The sequence below is a fragment of the Eurypyga helias genome, unplaced genomic scaffold (genome assembly GCF_000690775.1).
Source record: "Eurypyga helias isolate BGI_N326 unplaced genomic scaffold, ASM69077v1 scaffold15235, whole genome shotgun sequence".
In the NCBI taxonomy this organism is placed as follows: Eukaryota; Metazoa; Chordata; class Aves; order Eurypygiformes; family Eurypygidae; genus Eurypyga; species Eurypyga helias.
The window spans coordinates 90597-106669 of record NW_010252217.1 but is presented as its reverse complement, the minus strand read 5'-3'; the positions used below and the strand labels follow the sequence as shown (position 1 = coordinate 106669).

Sequence of the window (16073 nt, the reverse complement as noted above, 5' to 3'; positions counted from 1 at the left end):
GGCCACCGAAGCGCGCGTCACTCTGATCCTCCCTGCGCAGCAGAGAGCAGCTTGTGTTATTTGGTTTATCACACAAGGCTCGTAGCAGCCTACCTGGATCATCTCCATGCACTGCTCCTTTGTCTTGGCCGAAATACACTGAATTGCTGGTTTCAAATTCTTTTTCCTAAAAGCGATGGCCATTTCGCCACATTTCCAAATCTCCTCGGTGGATACAACACACCAGTTCAGGCTTTCTGGCAAGGCTGAGCAAAAATTGGAAAGCAATTACTACACGTCGCATGTTACTGAAAATGTTGACTCCCGTGTTTCCCTCCAGCTCAGACTTACACCTGGTTAGGAACCACAGCTCTCCAGAGCAGCAGCATGCCCAGGCCGCACGCCTCGCCGTAGCAAAGGAATAGGACCTCCCGCGACCGCTGACCATCAGGCGCAGCCGTAACGCGTACGCTGAGCGCAGCGGAACACCACCCTGAACATGGGGTTCCTTAAACCTGAGAGTCACTGTGCAACCCCCACAGAGACAAGTCTGGGTGGTGGGGGCCTTTGCCACAGCACCCAGCACATCGGGAGGCTCAGGTTACGAAGCCTCTTAAGGCACAGATTCTTACCACCTGTGTTTCTGGCTTTGCCAGAACGCACGCCAAGTAATTCTACATTCTTCCGACAGCATAAGAGACTGGAACACTTAATAAAGAGCAATTAAAGGTCTCTTCAGCTTCTGGAGGAAATTCTCTGCTATGAACCCATTCCTCCATTCTTTATAGACCACCTGAGCAGTTATAAAGCAACACATTACTGTTTTCCCTTGTTGGCAGGTAAGAAGTGGAGTACCAGGCAGCAGTAGCAGCTTCCCAGGTTAATGTCTCTCATATGCCAGGAAGGGCAGAAAATGACTGCGTTTTACAACACAAAGTGGGTGAATTTGCACAGGAGAGTATTCTGCAATGTGACCCTGTGTCTGGGTCAAAAAGTGACATTTGTCCATGCTCAAAGTCTAGGCTGGCATCTGGCCATAACCCTCCAGGAGTCAGAAGAAAATGAAGCAGAAAAAGATGGCCTGTTAGCAGCTATCTTTGTTCTTGGTTATGAACTGACATCTGAAGACAACTTACTGTTGGGGTTGCAGCTCAGGGCTTGCACAGCACGAAGATACTCCTCACCCAGCCATGCCTGGTAATCCTGAGCTGTGATCGCAACGAGCTCCATGGTGGAGTCTCTGAACAGAAGATTCTGGGCACCGTAGGCTGCGGAGTCAAACATCTGGAACTTGGTGCCTACCCCATTAAATCTTTGCTGTAAATTTAAAGAGAGATAAAAAGCACCTGTCACACATCCCTCTGCCTGGGTGTGTGACATCCCACACCCCTTTCAAATCCCACACCGCTGAAGGTGCCCAGATATCCTGCCAGTTCAGCTCGACGGGTGGGAGAAGCCCTCTAAAACGCAATGCACTGATGATAAAACGGCGTCCTACTTGTCCCTGGTTCAGGAGCTGGAAGACAGCTGCCCCATCTGTGTCAGGCCGCACCACCACGGCTCGAGCCGGGACTCGGGCCAGGTGGCAGGTTCTCCACTCCGTCACATCAGCTGTGTTGCCGTTGCGGCACAGAAGCTGGAAATCCCGGGAGCGAAGCCGCTGGGCCCATGAAGAAAGACTTCTTCCTGAAACCAGACAGAACACGCTTAGGGAACAGGCATCAGGCGGGGCTGATGCTTCTGGCCACACGTCTGCTCTAAGCATCGCGTGCACGTATGGAGCAGCACACGCACCTCCTGAGCATCTTGGGGCTACTCCTGACTGCACAGTACATCCCGTGCATCCACGTGGCCCTTCAGCCCTGTATCTCTGGTAAGACAGTAAACACCCTGACACTTGAGGCTGCACTGAACTGTACCGGGGCCTGCAGCAGTACCAAGAGATCCCTAAGTCTAGTATCACAAGCAACACTCTGGTTTTCTCCCTGTAAACACTGGTCAGACAGGCCCATGACACGAACGTTACGCTCAAGGTAGATTTCACAGCGTGTCAGACCGGGCCCACCACATCTTGCTAGCTTTCTGCTAGTCTCTGCTGAAATCCCTGGCTAGGCAGCAGCAATGTGACAGCCCAGGTCTGGACAAAACTATGAGTTCAGTGCTGTTTAAGATCTCTTTCCAGAAGAGGCTTAAGGTTCCACCTCTAACCTTTACTGAAACCACTAAGCATTACAAAAAAATTCACGGACTCCTCTATCTCCCGGTGCACACATCTATGGGTATGTCTGTTTTTGCTCTTAGAGCTTTTTTTGCCGGTTCTTCAATCCAAAACACTTGCCATTATACTGTCCCTACAGACACCGTACTTCAGACCCTGTCACCGCTATCCAGCCTCTGGATTACTCACCATCTGTGTTTTCAGGCACTGTGCTGTGCTTCACAAAAGCGACGTCTCCAGCACCTTCAGCCAAACACCTGATAAACACAAACCCAACCCCAGGGCAGCGTTACAGAGCAGAGCTCCCGCAGCCCGGACACCGCCGGCTGGCAGCCAGAGCGCCGTGTGCCACGTCCATCACCAGTCGCTGCCCTATCTCCCTGCGCGCAGTACGGCTCAAGGCAGAGACAGCGGCCGTTAGAGCACGAAGTAAACCAGCGCTGTCACTTGGCGAACATGGACATCATGTTCGGTGCTGCCTGGGACAAACACCATGTCCTTCTTTGTCCAGGGGAGTTCTCTTTAGGGCAGTCGCACAATCCTTTGGGGAATACACACAGAGTAGCAAGTGTTCACACAAGCAAATTCTGCCCTTGCTAGGTCCACGCTACTACTGAGGGACTAGGAGCTGCAACAACAGCACACAGACAGGGAGAGGGAAAACAAGGGAAAGATTGGTGTGCAGAAACGGAGCGCAGGGCACCTCAGTAGTTCAGTGCAACTGTGGAGGGATGACTGAGCAGGGCGGCAGTTCAGCTCTCGGGCTCCAAGGGTCATCAGGTTTTACCGGGAAAGATAGAGCCTGCTGAAACAGCCCTCAGACTTGGGTCAACAGCTGCAGGACAAAGCAAACAGCAGTGGGGTTTCCCTGCCCGCTGTAAGCACTAAATATCCATTTGGTTTTAATACTTGGGCGTTAATACCCAAACCAGTGAGTTTAGAACTAGTTTTGTCCCATCTCTAGGTTTAATGCATGGTTGTCCTCAGCACAACAGCAGACTTTCTAACAAGATCCACTGGAAATTCTCCAGCTCTAACTTCCTGTCAGTGAGGCCTGGACACAATGGCTATGGATAGAGCACAGGGATAAAATTGACAGAGCCATGGTATTTACCTGAAAGCCCCACTGTAGTCATAGTATTGCTCTTGGGAATTTCGTTCGCATTTGCTCTTCCCAGCCGAATTCCCTCTGCAGAGCTGGCACAGGGAACTGGGATAGTTTACGCCAATTGCTCCAGGAACACAGCTTGCATTGAAATAGTCACTTACAGCTAAATGTGAAATCAGAATGAGAAATGTGAAATCAGAATAAGAAATGTTAAAAACTCATTTTAACACATCTACACCATACGTGTCTCAAAATATTTAGAGGGGCAAGTCATTTTTGTTCTTAACAGATAGTTTCCAAGTTCACAAAAGAGCCCATCCCGCAGGCTCCATCAGGCCTACGTTAGGTCTGTTCCGTCTCAAGAGGAGCATCAAAGCCACGGAACAAGCCAGCAGGTAGAACACACTGCTGTCCACACGCAGGGCCCCAGACCTGGCGGAGGGGCACTGCTGAAGAAGAGAGCTCTGCCCCGGAACTCTTACCTTGTGGAAGGTCACATCCCATGGCTGCCAGGCGCCCGCTGTCAGTCAGATAACCCACGGGCACATCCCAGCCGGCGGTTCTGTTGATGCCTGTGTGACATGAACGGACACCCTTCAAGCTGTCGATGGTGATGCTGGAGTTCTTCCTCACCACAGCCACGGCGTAATAGGAAGTTCCAATCTCTGCAGCGCAGGGAGAGAGAGAAGGGAGCAAAGTAGCCTCACAGCAGCATCACAGTGAGATACGCTGCCGTGCAGCCTCTCATAGGTGCCCGACCCACCGGGCACGTTGTTCACAGCCATGGTGGGAACCTGCTGACTCTGAGTGCATGCGCCCCACGACCTCTTCAGAGTGAAACGCCTTGGGGAACGGCCAGAGGCAAACTGCTCTAACGGTGAAGGTCACCCTGCTTCGAAAGGGAGGTGGGATGAAAGACATCCACAGGTTGCTTCCAAGAAGCCATTTTCTAGGATTCTAAATGTATTTGGATTGAATTGAAAACAATATAATTAATAGTTTAAAAAAATGATTATTCTGCAGCTGTTTACTAACTCGATCTTAATTTTGACACAGCACAGCAGGTCAATGTCACTGGAGCATCACAGCTGATTTCATTCTCTGCTTTACAGTTTGATATAACTCGGAGTCAAGAGTTTAGGGTCTGAAACAAAGTAAGGTCATTCAAACTGACTCCCTTTAGATCAGAAATTACTGAATTTCATTCACTTTTTCTCTGATTTAAGCCCCTAACCTGACTAATAGATAGCCAGCCTCTGGATCATGAGTCCCACTTGGTTTTGGAAACTGAAGTAGGGTTCCCTCACCGGGTCATGACGTGGTTAGCAGCGGGGGTGGGCTGCCAAGGTGATCAGTACCTGGGGACTGGGCCCAACAGGCACTTCTGAGGGTGCCCTGGGCAGACCCACACTAAGATCCAGCTCCATCTCACAACAGAGTGGAAGGGCACCACTGCCCGCAGACTGCTTCCAGAGCTGTTCCTTCCCTTGGGGCTCTGACAGTTACGGGGGCACCTTCCAGCTCTGAACTACAGACACATGTCCATACTGAGCCTTAGACAGGCTGACAAGTCACCACGGAATTACTGTCTTGAAAGGAGCTCAAAGCTTAGGGACACCCAGATAAAGAGCAGAATCTATCATGCCCTTTCTTCCAGCAGGTAATCACATGCACTATTAAAAACAGAATCTTAGTCTTCTAATCTATGGGACTGAGAGATAAACCTAATAATAATTTATGCTTTGCAATTAATTAATTTATCTGCAAAGTATGGAACAAAGAAAACAGGAAAAAAAACCCAACCAACCAAGCAAAAAAGTCCAAGAAAAGCCCAAACCAACCTAGCAAAGCTATTACAGGAAAGGCTGCTGTGACCTAACTGTTTCAGGACAGACTCTGCCACAGCCCTGCTCCTCCCCTTTCCCCCACACATACTGTTATGGGCAGGAACACCCAAGAGGGAACCTGACCCCTACCTACTGATTAGAGTCTTCAAGAGCACAACCCCAAAATGAAATGGAAACAGTAAAAATGCGTAAGAACAAGCTCCTATTAAGTAATCAAAGTTATTTAGTCAGAGTATACCTTGATCGTACACTTCCCCAACCACAGGTTTCAGGCCATGCTCCTTTCCAGCCTGGTAAATCAAACGTCCATCCAGCGTCACTGCATCTGCCAAGTCCTCCTGCACAGACACAAGGGCAGAACACACGCTGACGCTTAGTGATCAGCACTTCTCAGCAGCCAGAGTACCCACGAATTTAATAGAGGAGAACCCCTAATCTTCATTTGTGAGTTTTCTTTTCTCCAAAACATTCTTTTAAGGGCACTTGAATTTCTGAAGAGCAATTACTAAGAAGCATTTTAGAACTGCAAAACTGCCTTCCTTCAGAAATTAATGCAAAAACCAGCCCTGGACCACGATGGCCTCACTAGTCTTCACAGTCCAAAGGAATGGGGCGGGCTGGCCGCAGAAGACAAGGACTGTATGACGTGGGCATATTTCCATGTGAGAGAGCACTTTCCTGACTGAAAAGCTGAGCCTTTGAGCTCTGTTTAGCAGATGAGCCTACTTTCAATAGCTTGTGTTTTAATAACAGAATAAGCCAGAAAAAAGTGCCGATCGTGTTCAGCGTGAAGTCGTCTACAGGCTACAGATGTCTCCTGTAAATGCATACGCTCACGATTGGGGCTGCACATTAGCCACAGTGTGGGTTGGGTTTTTTGTAGCAAGCATTTGCCAAGACATTTAGCAAAAGCACAGGGTTATTCCACATATTTTTGATAAGTATATGTGCAATGGTAGTTCCCCACTAATTATTTTGAGAGGGACTTCATTTCTGTGTGTCAGTGTTTGAGAACTACCTACAGAACCGTCTAACGACCTGCTGAAGAAAAGCTCTGGTCATTAAATACTGACAGATTCCCGAGTTTAATATTTAGACATTTCTCAATTTTTAAACACCTTCAGATGAGAGGGGCTTTTTTTCACTTTATCCATGTGCTAACACATTGACAGGACTAAGTCCAAGTTACATGGTGTTATAAACCAGTGTATCTCTGCCGCTTCAGTGATGCCGTCCCACGCCCTTTCTGGCCCCAAAGAGCAGAGTTCAGCAGAGTATGGACTCAGGGGCTCCACACGGGCCTACAGAGAGTAGGCCAGCTTAAACATTTAGTAGATGATTAGCACAAGAAAAAAGAAGTCTCAAGGACACAGCCTCATCTGACGCCTCACAGTGAAGATTCATGTTATCAGAAAGCTACTCGTGCTATCCACCTGCGGGTTTCTGAGTTCAGCTACTGAGTTCTACAGGAATCCAAGGTTTTAGACAGGTGCCCGCTGCTTGCAAGGGCTTACAAACGCAATTCTGCGTGCACTCTGTTTCAAGAGCAGACCCTCATCAGCCCTTCTGATAACCTGCTTTGCAGAGTGTAACAGGTCCCCCTGTGGGACGCAGCGATCGGCCAAGCAGTTTTAGGAAGAGCTGGCATTAGAAAGCCCTGTCTAATCCCGAGGTAAGACCCGCGTAAGCAACAGTATCTGCTCCTAACATTCGTCAATGCAGTCTTGATTTCCTCGCTCAAGAACAGGATTTATGTAGAAGCAATGTGATACCTTCAGTAGTCAGACAACCTTCTGACTTTTTCTTCTGTTCTCAAAAAATTACAAGATACCAATTTCTGAAATCTGTTCCTTTTTGCTGAGCACACAACCTCCCGCCTCCTCTCCCTTCAAACCACTCTGCCAGGCCCCATCTCCTGGCTCTGCATCTCTTGTCCTTGACAGGCTGCACCTTCCCCACAAACCCCTGATTTTGGGGCATGTCTACCCAGGACACAAGGACATTATTTATTAACTCAGCCAGCTGTCCTGCCCTTCCCCCACACCCTGCCAGTGAAGATGGCCAGGACTACCTGCCTCCACATTTCCTCCAATATCCACTTGTTGCCTCCCACCCCCTCCAAAGGAGGGAATTATTTTCCACACATCATTTTGCCAAGCCATGTGTTCAGAGTTTTTAAAGCCTTCCCCCGAGCCGTGCTCCTTTTGGAAACCGAGCACTCTGGGCAGCTGAGCGAACACAGCTGGGCCTGCGTGCCCTTTGCTCACCCTACTTGCTGCTCTCTCGCACTTCAGTACTGGGAGATTTGATTTGGCTTTACACTCATCTCATCTGTATATACAGCAATTTCCATGATGGGAACATGGAATGGGAGTTTGATCCAGAGTTTATCAAAATACAATCTACTTACAGGCTCAGCAGCACAGCTTTAACTACTGTCTGCATCTTACAGCTCCACTCCATCCCTTCTTAAATATCTGCTAAATAAATCTGACACGATTCCCAAATCAAAGATTAGCATCTGGGAGGAAGTAAGGCCTTTGCTGCGCCCCTAATGACTGGCCATACGTGACTAGCCAGACAACACAGAGCCACTCTGACATGCAAACTCATACATAAACCTTAACGCCCCTTTTAAAAACATACACGCGTTCATTTTCCAGCGACGTGGACGCCAGGAAGCACATGGTCAGCTGCCCGGATCATCAGACATTCACCGCAGAGCGCTGTGCATCGCCGCTGGATGGTTATCAGGCACACAGGGAAATCAAATCAAGGCGGGCACTGTCACTCACAACTCACCTTGATCATCTGGGTACAGTTAGCAGCTGACCCCCACGCTGTACACTCCAGAGGGGGAAGGATGCCAGCCCTCCCGAAGGCCTTACTCATGTCATTACACTTGGAGAGTTCTTGCTGAGAGATGGTGCACCACCGGACACGTTCCAGGCCGAGAGCTGCAAACACAACACCGGGAGAGAATATTACAGAGGCACCAATGTGTTTTATAACAGAGCTGGCCATGTAAAGGTTCCAAAAAGCCAAGCTTCCGTTCCGTTCGCTCCTCCCAGAACAGAAAGAAATCAAGGCTCGTTCAACAGCCAGTCTTTACAGATGGTTCCCACTTTCATTCAGATTAACGCAAATACTGAAGTTTTTTGGACCGGAAACAGGATAAGGTCAGGCAGATACTGCAACTTGATGGCATTTGTTTCTGACACAAGAAGTATGAGCACCACGGAACAGGTCAGGGCATCCAGACTATTCTTAAAACCTTGCAGAACACGTAATCTTTTCTCGGGTCAAAACCGTTTAAAGTGATTATTTAAAATTCTGTGCTACCAAACCAAATGACTGTCCAAAGACGACTCTGTCTCAAGCACGGGTAGTCAGTACCTGGAATCCTGCCGCCGCCCTCCTGGGTCTGAATAGAAAAAGCAACCTTAGGTGCTCAAGAGCCTTGGCACTACACTTATTACGGAAACTAGAAAAGTAAACTCGTCTCTCTTTCATAAGAGGCCGTTTCCACAGTCCTGAAAAGGAGGGGGTGGTTCCGTGAATGAAGAGACTCAAGTTTAGTAGTGGAGATTCCATTAACCGGTGAAGAGAGATGCCTTTCATCAGGCCCAAGCGCCACCCTTGAAAGCAGCAAAGCTACGCTTCGTTGCCCCGGTGAGGATACAGCACCATGTGCGAACGGTGCAGCTGTACCCCGAACGCACGTGCAAGCATGGTTTTAAACCATGGGCACACACCATTCCTGCAAGCCGGGAGCACCCCATCCCATGGCTTTTCCACAAGTTAGTCCGCTGTTATTCATCGTGTAGTCTCCTGAAAACCCGAACTGGGCCTCTGCTTCCCCACCACCGTCAGGCAGCTGAGAAACCCCATCTGCCTCGGGAAGGTACAATGACTCCAGCAGCATCCAGGCGCATTTTCCGACACGGAGCTCACAAAGCACGCGAGGCCGCGGGTGCCGTACAGCCTGTCTGCACCCCGCACCGGCGCAGAGGGCTTCGCCCGCCGTCCCTCTGCAACTCAGAGCCAACTCTGCTCCTGCCAACAAGCACTAAGGGCGGCTTGGAAAGCTTACAGAAGTGTTCATGGCAGCATGTGCTGGCAGAGGGAGACAACTGCCCGCCTCCCAGTCGCTGGAATTCTGAGAACCGGGATGGTTAGAAGAAAGGCACAACAGGGCCAAGGTAAAACAGCACCTCAAGGAAACGGAACGGCTGCTTTATCTACCCGGGTGAAATTTGCACCATTAATCTCTGGGGGCAGGACAAAGAACCTAGGTTTTAATGGATAAAGGGGTTTGGGATTTTCTTCTCGTAAACACAAGCAAATGGAAATTGAACTGGGGTCTCAGCATCTCAGTCTGTACGGCTAAACAGCCTACTTCAGCCCCAGCATCCTGTTTCAGACATAAACACACAGCAGACGAGGCATGAATTGTATGAAGAAATCATTAGTCATACACACCTGAAACGTGAAACAAAGCTCATTTGGACCCCTATTTCAGCCAAAATAGTGGAGCAGCATGAATCTGTTGCTTTTTTCCTCACTCTTCTAAAGGAGGAAATTAATTTGTCCCTTTCCAAACTGCTAATTACTGACCAGGTCTGTAGTTGGCCTCTCTTCCTATTACCAGCCAAGAACATCTGAAAACAGCAGGTCAGTCTCTCCAAGTTCATTCAGTTTTCTGTAGGTACACATAAAGCGTGAAATGGCAGGAGCTAGCAACTTCCATTTGAAACACTCCAGGTCCTATAGACACAGACAACTATCACTGCAAACATCCAATTAACTCCTTTGCTGGAAGTGACAGCACTACAGAGTGCAACATCTTATCAAGTGGCTACTGACACAGCCATTAATACACTGTCAAGGGCTTTCCACAGAAACAACGTTTAAAAAAACCCCAAAACCACTAGGATCATTTCTTTTTGAAGAACTTTGCTTCGGAAACAGCATCCACACCTCCAGTGAAATAAAAAGCATTTGCCATTAGAATTTGGGAGGGTCAGGAAAAAGCCAACACCCATTTTTACAAAATAAGCATCATAAAACTGTTCGCACTTGTGAAAAACAGACACCACTGAACCGAAAGTAGATTCAGTGCTGAGGACATACAAGATGTGACACCAGTAAGTCAAAACACGTTCAAGGTGTTCAATCCAGGTTTTTCTACTCTTCTGGTTTTTCTATTCTTTCCCTGTCTGTATGAGAGACACTCTGAAATGGTTCTAGTTTCCCTCTGCTCTTTCACATGACAGAGAAGTCAACCCCACAGACACCACACCACAGAAAGGTTTTTGTAAGGCACTTACCAGCATGAACAAAGAGAAGACAGAAGACATTTCTGGAGCTCTTCATGGTGAAAACTGTGGGATTTGTGCTTTTTCCAGCCTTCAGAACCCCCAGAGATCAAGGCTCCTGCAAATGTGTTCTCCCCAGCTTGCTCTTTGCTGAAAACCAGCAGCTTTCAATTGCAGGTGCACTTTGTTCAACAATTTATCTTGCTTATGTTGGCACACGTCACCTCATAATGACTACAGGGGGGAAAAAAAGCTCCTACCCCTCTTCACACTGCAGCAACACCTCCCAAAAAAAAAAAATCAGACCAGGAAATTGCAAAATACGAGGCACCAATGAGGTTGTTACTGCTTTAGCACCACCTACAGACTTACAGAAACAGCTACACACCAAGCCAAGGGGTAAGGCAGGTCTGTGTAAAGAAATCCTCAGCCTAAGTACGAGTCCTGTGTATCGCCTATGTGTCAGTGCTCGGGAAGCAAAAGTAGATTCAGGCTAAGCACTTCATCTGACAGAGCTGATGGTCACCCTTTCTGCCCCACTGTCAGCATTGCCGTGCGTTTCATAAAGCCCTAACGAGAACCCCAGGCTTTCCCAACAGCGAAGCTGTGCGCTACAGGTGGTACAGCGCGTGCCGAGGGCACAGCTCCTGGAACTGAACAGCAAGTGCTACGAAACAGCTGAAGTTTGATTTTTTTTAAGGTTTTAGAGAAGGCCCAGGAAGGCTTATCTCTCCCAGAAAGAGTAAAAGCTCTGCTGACAATAGCTCGGTTAAATGCTGCTGTGACTTTCAGAGTAGCTTTCAGAGAACAACACTCATTTCTCCTGCCCTTTTCTTCAATTTTCATTTGTCAGTGAGCAGCACCTACCTGTAACTTTTAGATAAAAGCCATTTAACACTGTGTTGCTCTGCTCTCTGCCATTTCTCACAGCTACCAGAAAAGAATGGCCATGCACTGCCGTGAATGCCCACACACACGTCTCTACCTGCTTCCACCAAGAGCACACACCAACAGCACAACGGGATGCATCCTTCAGACAGTCTGTACATGCAGTAAAGTTGCCTGAATGGTTTCGGGAGTTAGTTATTTAGCTGCTTGACTGGAATTTGGTCAGCCTGCTACAGCACCTGTAACACAACAGCTGAGTTTAAGTCAATTAATGGCTATTTCAAGTTTAGAACTTAAAAAAAACAATAAAAGATAATGACCCCTCCAGAGCTGCTTCTTAAACAAAACCTTGTGGCCACACTCTGATTCTCAACTGCTGAGACCACGTGGAATTAGTAGTCTCTTTGTTGTCTAAAGCGCTAAAGAACAACCTGGCACCGCTGGAGTTTTTCCAAATTTCTGGAAGGATCCATAATTCGGACCCCTCCTGTGCCCTTCCCTCTGGCCAGGTTAACCTCTCCAGCCCCCCGACGCCAGCAGCCAGGCTCACACGCCGAGGCGTACACGGCAAGGCTGACGCACCGCACTTGCCTGAGAGCGCAAGGGCAAGGCTGGTCAGACAGTCATCCAGCACCAGGCCTCCCTGGCAGCTCGTGCATTCCTCTAGGGAAATGGTCAGGAGGCAGAGGGGCAGCCTTTCTGTACCCAAGGCCTGTTCTGAACCCAACCCCCTCTAAGCCATCACATAAGCACAGCTCGTGATAACAGGAAGCTGTCCCTGCCCGTAGCAGGGGGGTTGGAACGGGATGGTCTTTAAGGTCCCTTCCAACCCAAACCATTCTGTGATTCTACAATTCTATTAATTTATCTCATTTTCCTGTTTTATTCATAAATATGAATATCTATGCTTTAAGGAGATACCACATTTCTTAATTTTCGCCACACTTTAGCAAAAATTCCCATAAAGGAAATGATTAATGTAAGTTAAAATAATAATAGAGAGGAGCAAATACTTCAATCAAAGGTGCTTCTGTACAGCAGCTACAAATAGCTGGGTTAGCAGGCAGGGAAGAAAAGCCATTGTACCTTCGCGGGGCCAGCAAAAGCAGGGTGGTAACAACACCATTTAGACTTCTTAATTGCTCCAGTTGTTAAATTGGAAGCCTTAAGAAAAGTACACATATTGTAATATATATCTTTAAAATACAGAAAGCAAAGTGTGCCCAAGAATCAAAGACATATCAGCATCTGATGCTGGGAAAAGGAGAGACAAGAGAAACACCAACTAACGCAAAATCCTAAAAACAACAAGATAAAACCCGTTGGCTGGGACCATCAGGGCTGTCAGAAACGGCGTACTGCAAGGCTGACAGGCGTTCCACGTAACTTGGGACACAACCATTACTGGTGTTAAAACCCGCTTTTCATGTAATAACCTGGCTAGCCCCAGCCTGGCCACCGGTGTTCCCCTAACACACACTTTCCGTTTACAGCCCCAGGCAATAATTTTGAAATGCTACAACACCTCTATTTCTTTCCATGAAAAACACACTTGACAAATATATTGTACAATAAAGTTTATTAGCTGTTCTCCTCTTTCTAACAAATGGAATGGATAGTGTTGATAACTCTTTACAAACCAAAGCTAATTTGGTTGTGTAATTGCCCCGTGACTGCCATAGGTACATCCCTCTGATAAACAGTTCCACACAAGCAGTGGCAGGTACCAAATAATACCAGAATTCGAGAATTTCATTGCTGACGGCAGCCCCATGTTTTGGTACAACGCATTTGTAACATTCGGCACAGAAGTTCGTGCACTGCAAACGGAAGATCTTGTGCCTACGCAACCCGAGATGCACATGTACAGGAAAATAAAACGTACCATTGACTCCGAATTCTCCTTTTGGTTAAGACATGCATATTACAAGGAGGGTGGGGGAGACTAACACCTGAAATTCCGTAGAAAAGAGGAGAACTTGCATGTATTTTTTATTTTTGTAACTAATATTCCCTGGACTTTATATCCAGCCACCACAGCCCGTTTGATTTCTTGTGTTTAAGGAAGGTAAATTCTAATTTGTATTTTTATTCAAAACAAAAAGCTAGGAGTAGGTGGTAAAAGAAAAATATATATTTTATATATATATTTATACGTGTGCGCAACTATGTAAAGAAAATAATTCCCATAGTTACAGAGTTTAGTTAAAGAAAGTTTAATATATATATATTTATTATAACAAAATAGGCAGTTATTGTGGGTAAAATATTCATTAAAATCTGACCCCTAAGAACACACACATTTTTAGGCTACGAATCCTTCTCTCACTGCCCTACTGACCATCGCTGCAGCTGTTTTCTGTATTACTGCCAATGGAAATTTGGCATTCCTCTGAAAAATACAAGGTTTCCTAGCACCTAAACGTATTTTAGGCTCAAAAAGCATGATGACCATTATCTATAAACAATTTCTGTAAGACACTATAAATAGTGTTTCATGAGGAAGATTAAAAACATTACACATCTTTGTCCCTAGCAATTTTATTGGCAAAAAAATGAAAAAATAGATTATAAGAATATCCATATGAAATTATGAAAATGAATATCCCTTGAGGAGTAGTAATGGGAGTTAATGAATATGTTAACTCAAATTTGAAAGTTTCTCTCTAACTGCCTGGAAAGGAAAAAAAAAAATAAAAAATACTGACAATAGAATTTAACTCAGAAAATAAAATCTGAAACTGATTGCCCTGACCAAACCATGCTATGAAAGTTAAGCGTGCAAAGTTACTCATGATTTACAACTTCCTCGAATACAACTTTTCTTTCAACTGTTATGAAATTTTAAAAGAACGTCTATAAAGCTTTTTTGAAAAAAATCTTTGAAAGTTACTTTCCCTTAAACATTAAGGAATTTTACCAAGCAATTCCCTCCCACCCCCACCCCAAACTAATAGCTGGTCAGGCCATTCCACTGTCATGTTTGAAAAATGGCAAACCAACAACACACAATAATACAAATTATTTAAACTAAGAGAGACACCAAATGTAAAGCATTATGGGAACTGCAGAATGTGATGGTTAGGGTATGAACCGCGCTGGAAAGAACTAGAGGCAGGCTCCACTGGAAGGGCTTAGAGTCGTCAGATGTAGTAGGTGATGTCAGTTAGAAAATGAAAAGTAAAAAGCTGTTTTCATAATTTTTCCTTTGCTGGAACCCAGATGTAAGGCCCAGACTGTTCCTCTATGATCTGTTTCACTTGGTTGTAGATTTCTTCCAGTGTGTCTCCTTGGACAATAGCTGCAAAACATAAGGTGGCAATCAGCAATCAGCCTTCCTGGCTCCGTACATAAATCAAGACGTTCCAAGCCAAGCTGTTCTTTTCTCAAGAGTGGCAAGAGGATTTTAGATCGCTGAAGGAACGGACACCCACTGGGATGTCTGGATTCCAGGCTGGAGTGAAGCACACTGTCGGTGGTACTGCAGGACACACAAAGCACCACCTATCCCACTCGGAGGCTCGGGATTTGGAAGCGGTTGTCACTTGGCTACAAGTATACACATACAACCCAGGAGGGTTTTTTGCTCTTCCTAACCATGTGTTAGAGTTTGCCTGAGTCAGTCTGCATCCTCCAGTATTCTCTTTGGTTCAACTTCCATGTGCTTCCAACACACCAAGGCAAGACACCTCAGTGCCATCAGGCTGGGTGCGATGCAGAGTGGTGAGCTCAGCTGGGTCCTGACAGTTCACAGCAAGGCTGGCTGAGCCTGGCATTTCTACCTGCTAGCACTGTCTTTGCTTTCCCTCAAAAAGAGGAGGAACTCGGAGTCTGTTGCCTAGCCAGACTCAAGTTTTATAGACAACAGGCTTCCTTAAATAGTTAAAAGTGCAATTTATATTCAGATGGTATAAGTTAGATATACTTTCTCCAAGGCCAGAAAATAATCAGAACTGAGACAAGATGGTGTTCTGACATATCAAAGTATGGTCTGGTAAAAATGAGAATAAAATGTGAGCTGTTCTTACCACACTTCAGTCTGATAAAGCAATCACTGTGAGATAGCAGCTTCTTTTTAATTAGGATTGGCACTTCAGGATTGACAATCCAAGAAACAAAGTTTTAGCATGAAAGATAATTTTGGAGGCAGGCCAGACTCACTCTTTTGTGCATTAATATATTACTGCTGCTTCCGAGCTTTGCTTTCACGCAGATTCCTTCCTTTTTATTCCTACTCATCATTACCATCTCTTAAAAAACTTCTGCCCCATCTGCAGCCCATCATCACAGAGCCTGGGGGAGGAGGCTGTGCAATTATTATGGATCAAGTATAATGTTCCCAGTACAACAGGATTTAGGAGTGTCTTTGCAATGCAAACAGCCACAAGCTTCAGCATCTTACTTCTCTCCAGCTGCGTTTAACCACACCTCTTCCAGAGCTCAATACCCTCAAACCAGAAGATGGATGTGCTCTTCATGTGCTTCGGTGCAAAGTTTAAGTTCACCTACTGATAAAGTTGATTTCAGGTACCCCGGAGGATGGGGTCTTTTTTAACAGATTAACACATATGATTTTCACAGCTCACACATTCTGTTTTACTACCTGACTCATATGAGTGGCAGCCTCCAAACTGTAAGTAGTAAGTGGGATTTGTAATGTCTTTAAGAATCTCAAAGAGATTCAGAAGGGGATTTCTGGCCTGAACTGGATTATC

General features: G+C 46.4%; 2 protein-coding genes across 4 annotated transcripts in view; both read right to left on the bottom strand.

The window, feature by feature from the left end:
- The window catches only part of MFI2 (antigen p97 (melanoma associated) identified by monoclonal antibodies 133.2 and 96.5), a 16625-nt gene extending 5932 nt beyond the window's left edge, over positions 1-10693 (bottom strand). The window contains exons 1-9 of the mRNA XM_010152297.1: positions 10483-10693; positions 7955-8109; positions 5391-5490; positions 3788-3970; positions 3312-3468; positions 2387-2454; positions 1478-1665; positions 1116-1296; positions 94-245 (exon numbers count right to left, since the gene is read on the bottom strand). Of these exons, the coding sequence (XP_010150599.1) occupies positions 94-245; positions 1116-1296; positions 1478-1665; positions 2387-2454; positions 3312-3468; positions 3788-3970; positions 5391-5490; positions 7955-8109; positions 10483-10528 (1230 nt within the window). The 5' untranslated portion in view covers positions 10529-10693. The remainder of the gene's footprint in view (positions 1-93; positions 246-1115; positions 1297-1477; positions 1666-2386; positions 2455-3311; positions 3469-3787; positions 3971-5390; positions 5491-7954; positions 8110-10482) is intronic.
- A 2760-nt stretch (positions 10694-13453) lies between these two features.
- The window catches only part of DLG1 (discs, large homolog 1 (Drosophila)), an 84092-nt gene continuing 81472 nt past the window's right edge, over positions 13454-16073 (bottom strand). For all 3 annotated transcript variants that reach the window (XM_010152292.1, XM_010152293.1, XM_010152294.1), the window contains one exon: positions 13454-14659. In XM_010152292.1, coding sequence (XP_010150594.1) covers positions 14553-14659 — 107 coding nt within the window. In that variant the 3' untranslated portion in view covers positions 13454-14552. The remainder of the gene's footprint in view (positions 14660-16073) is intronic.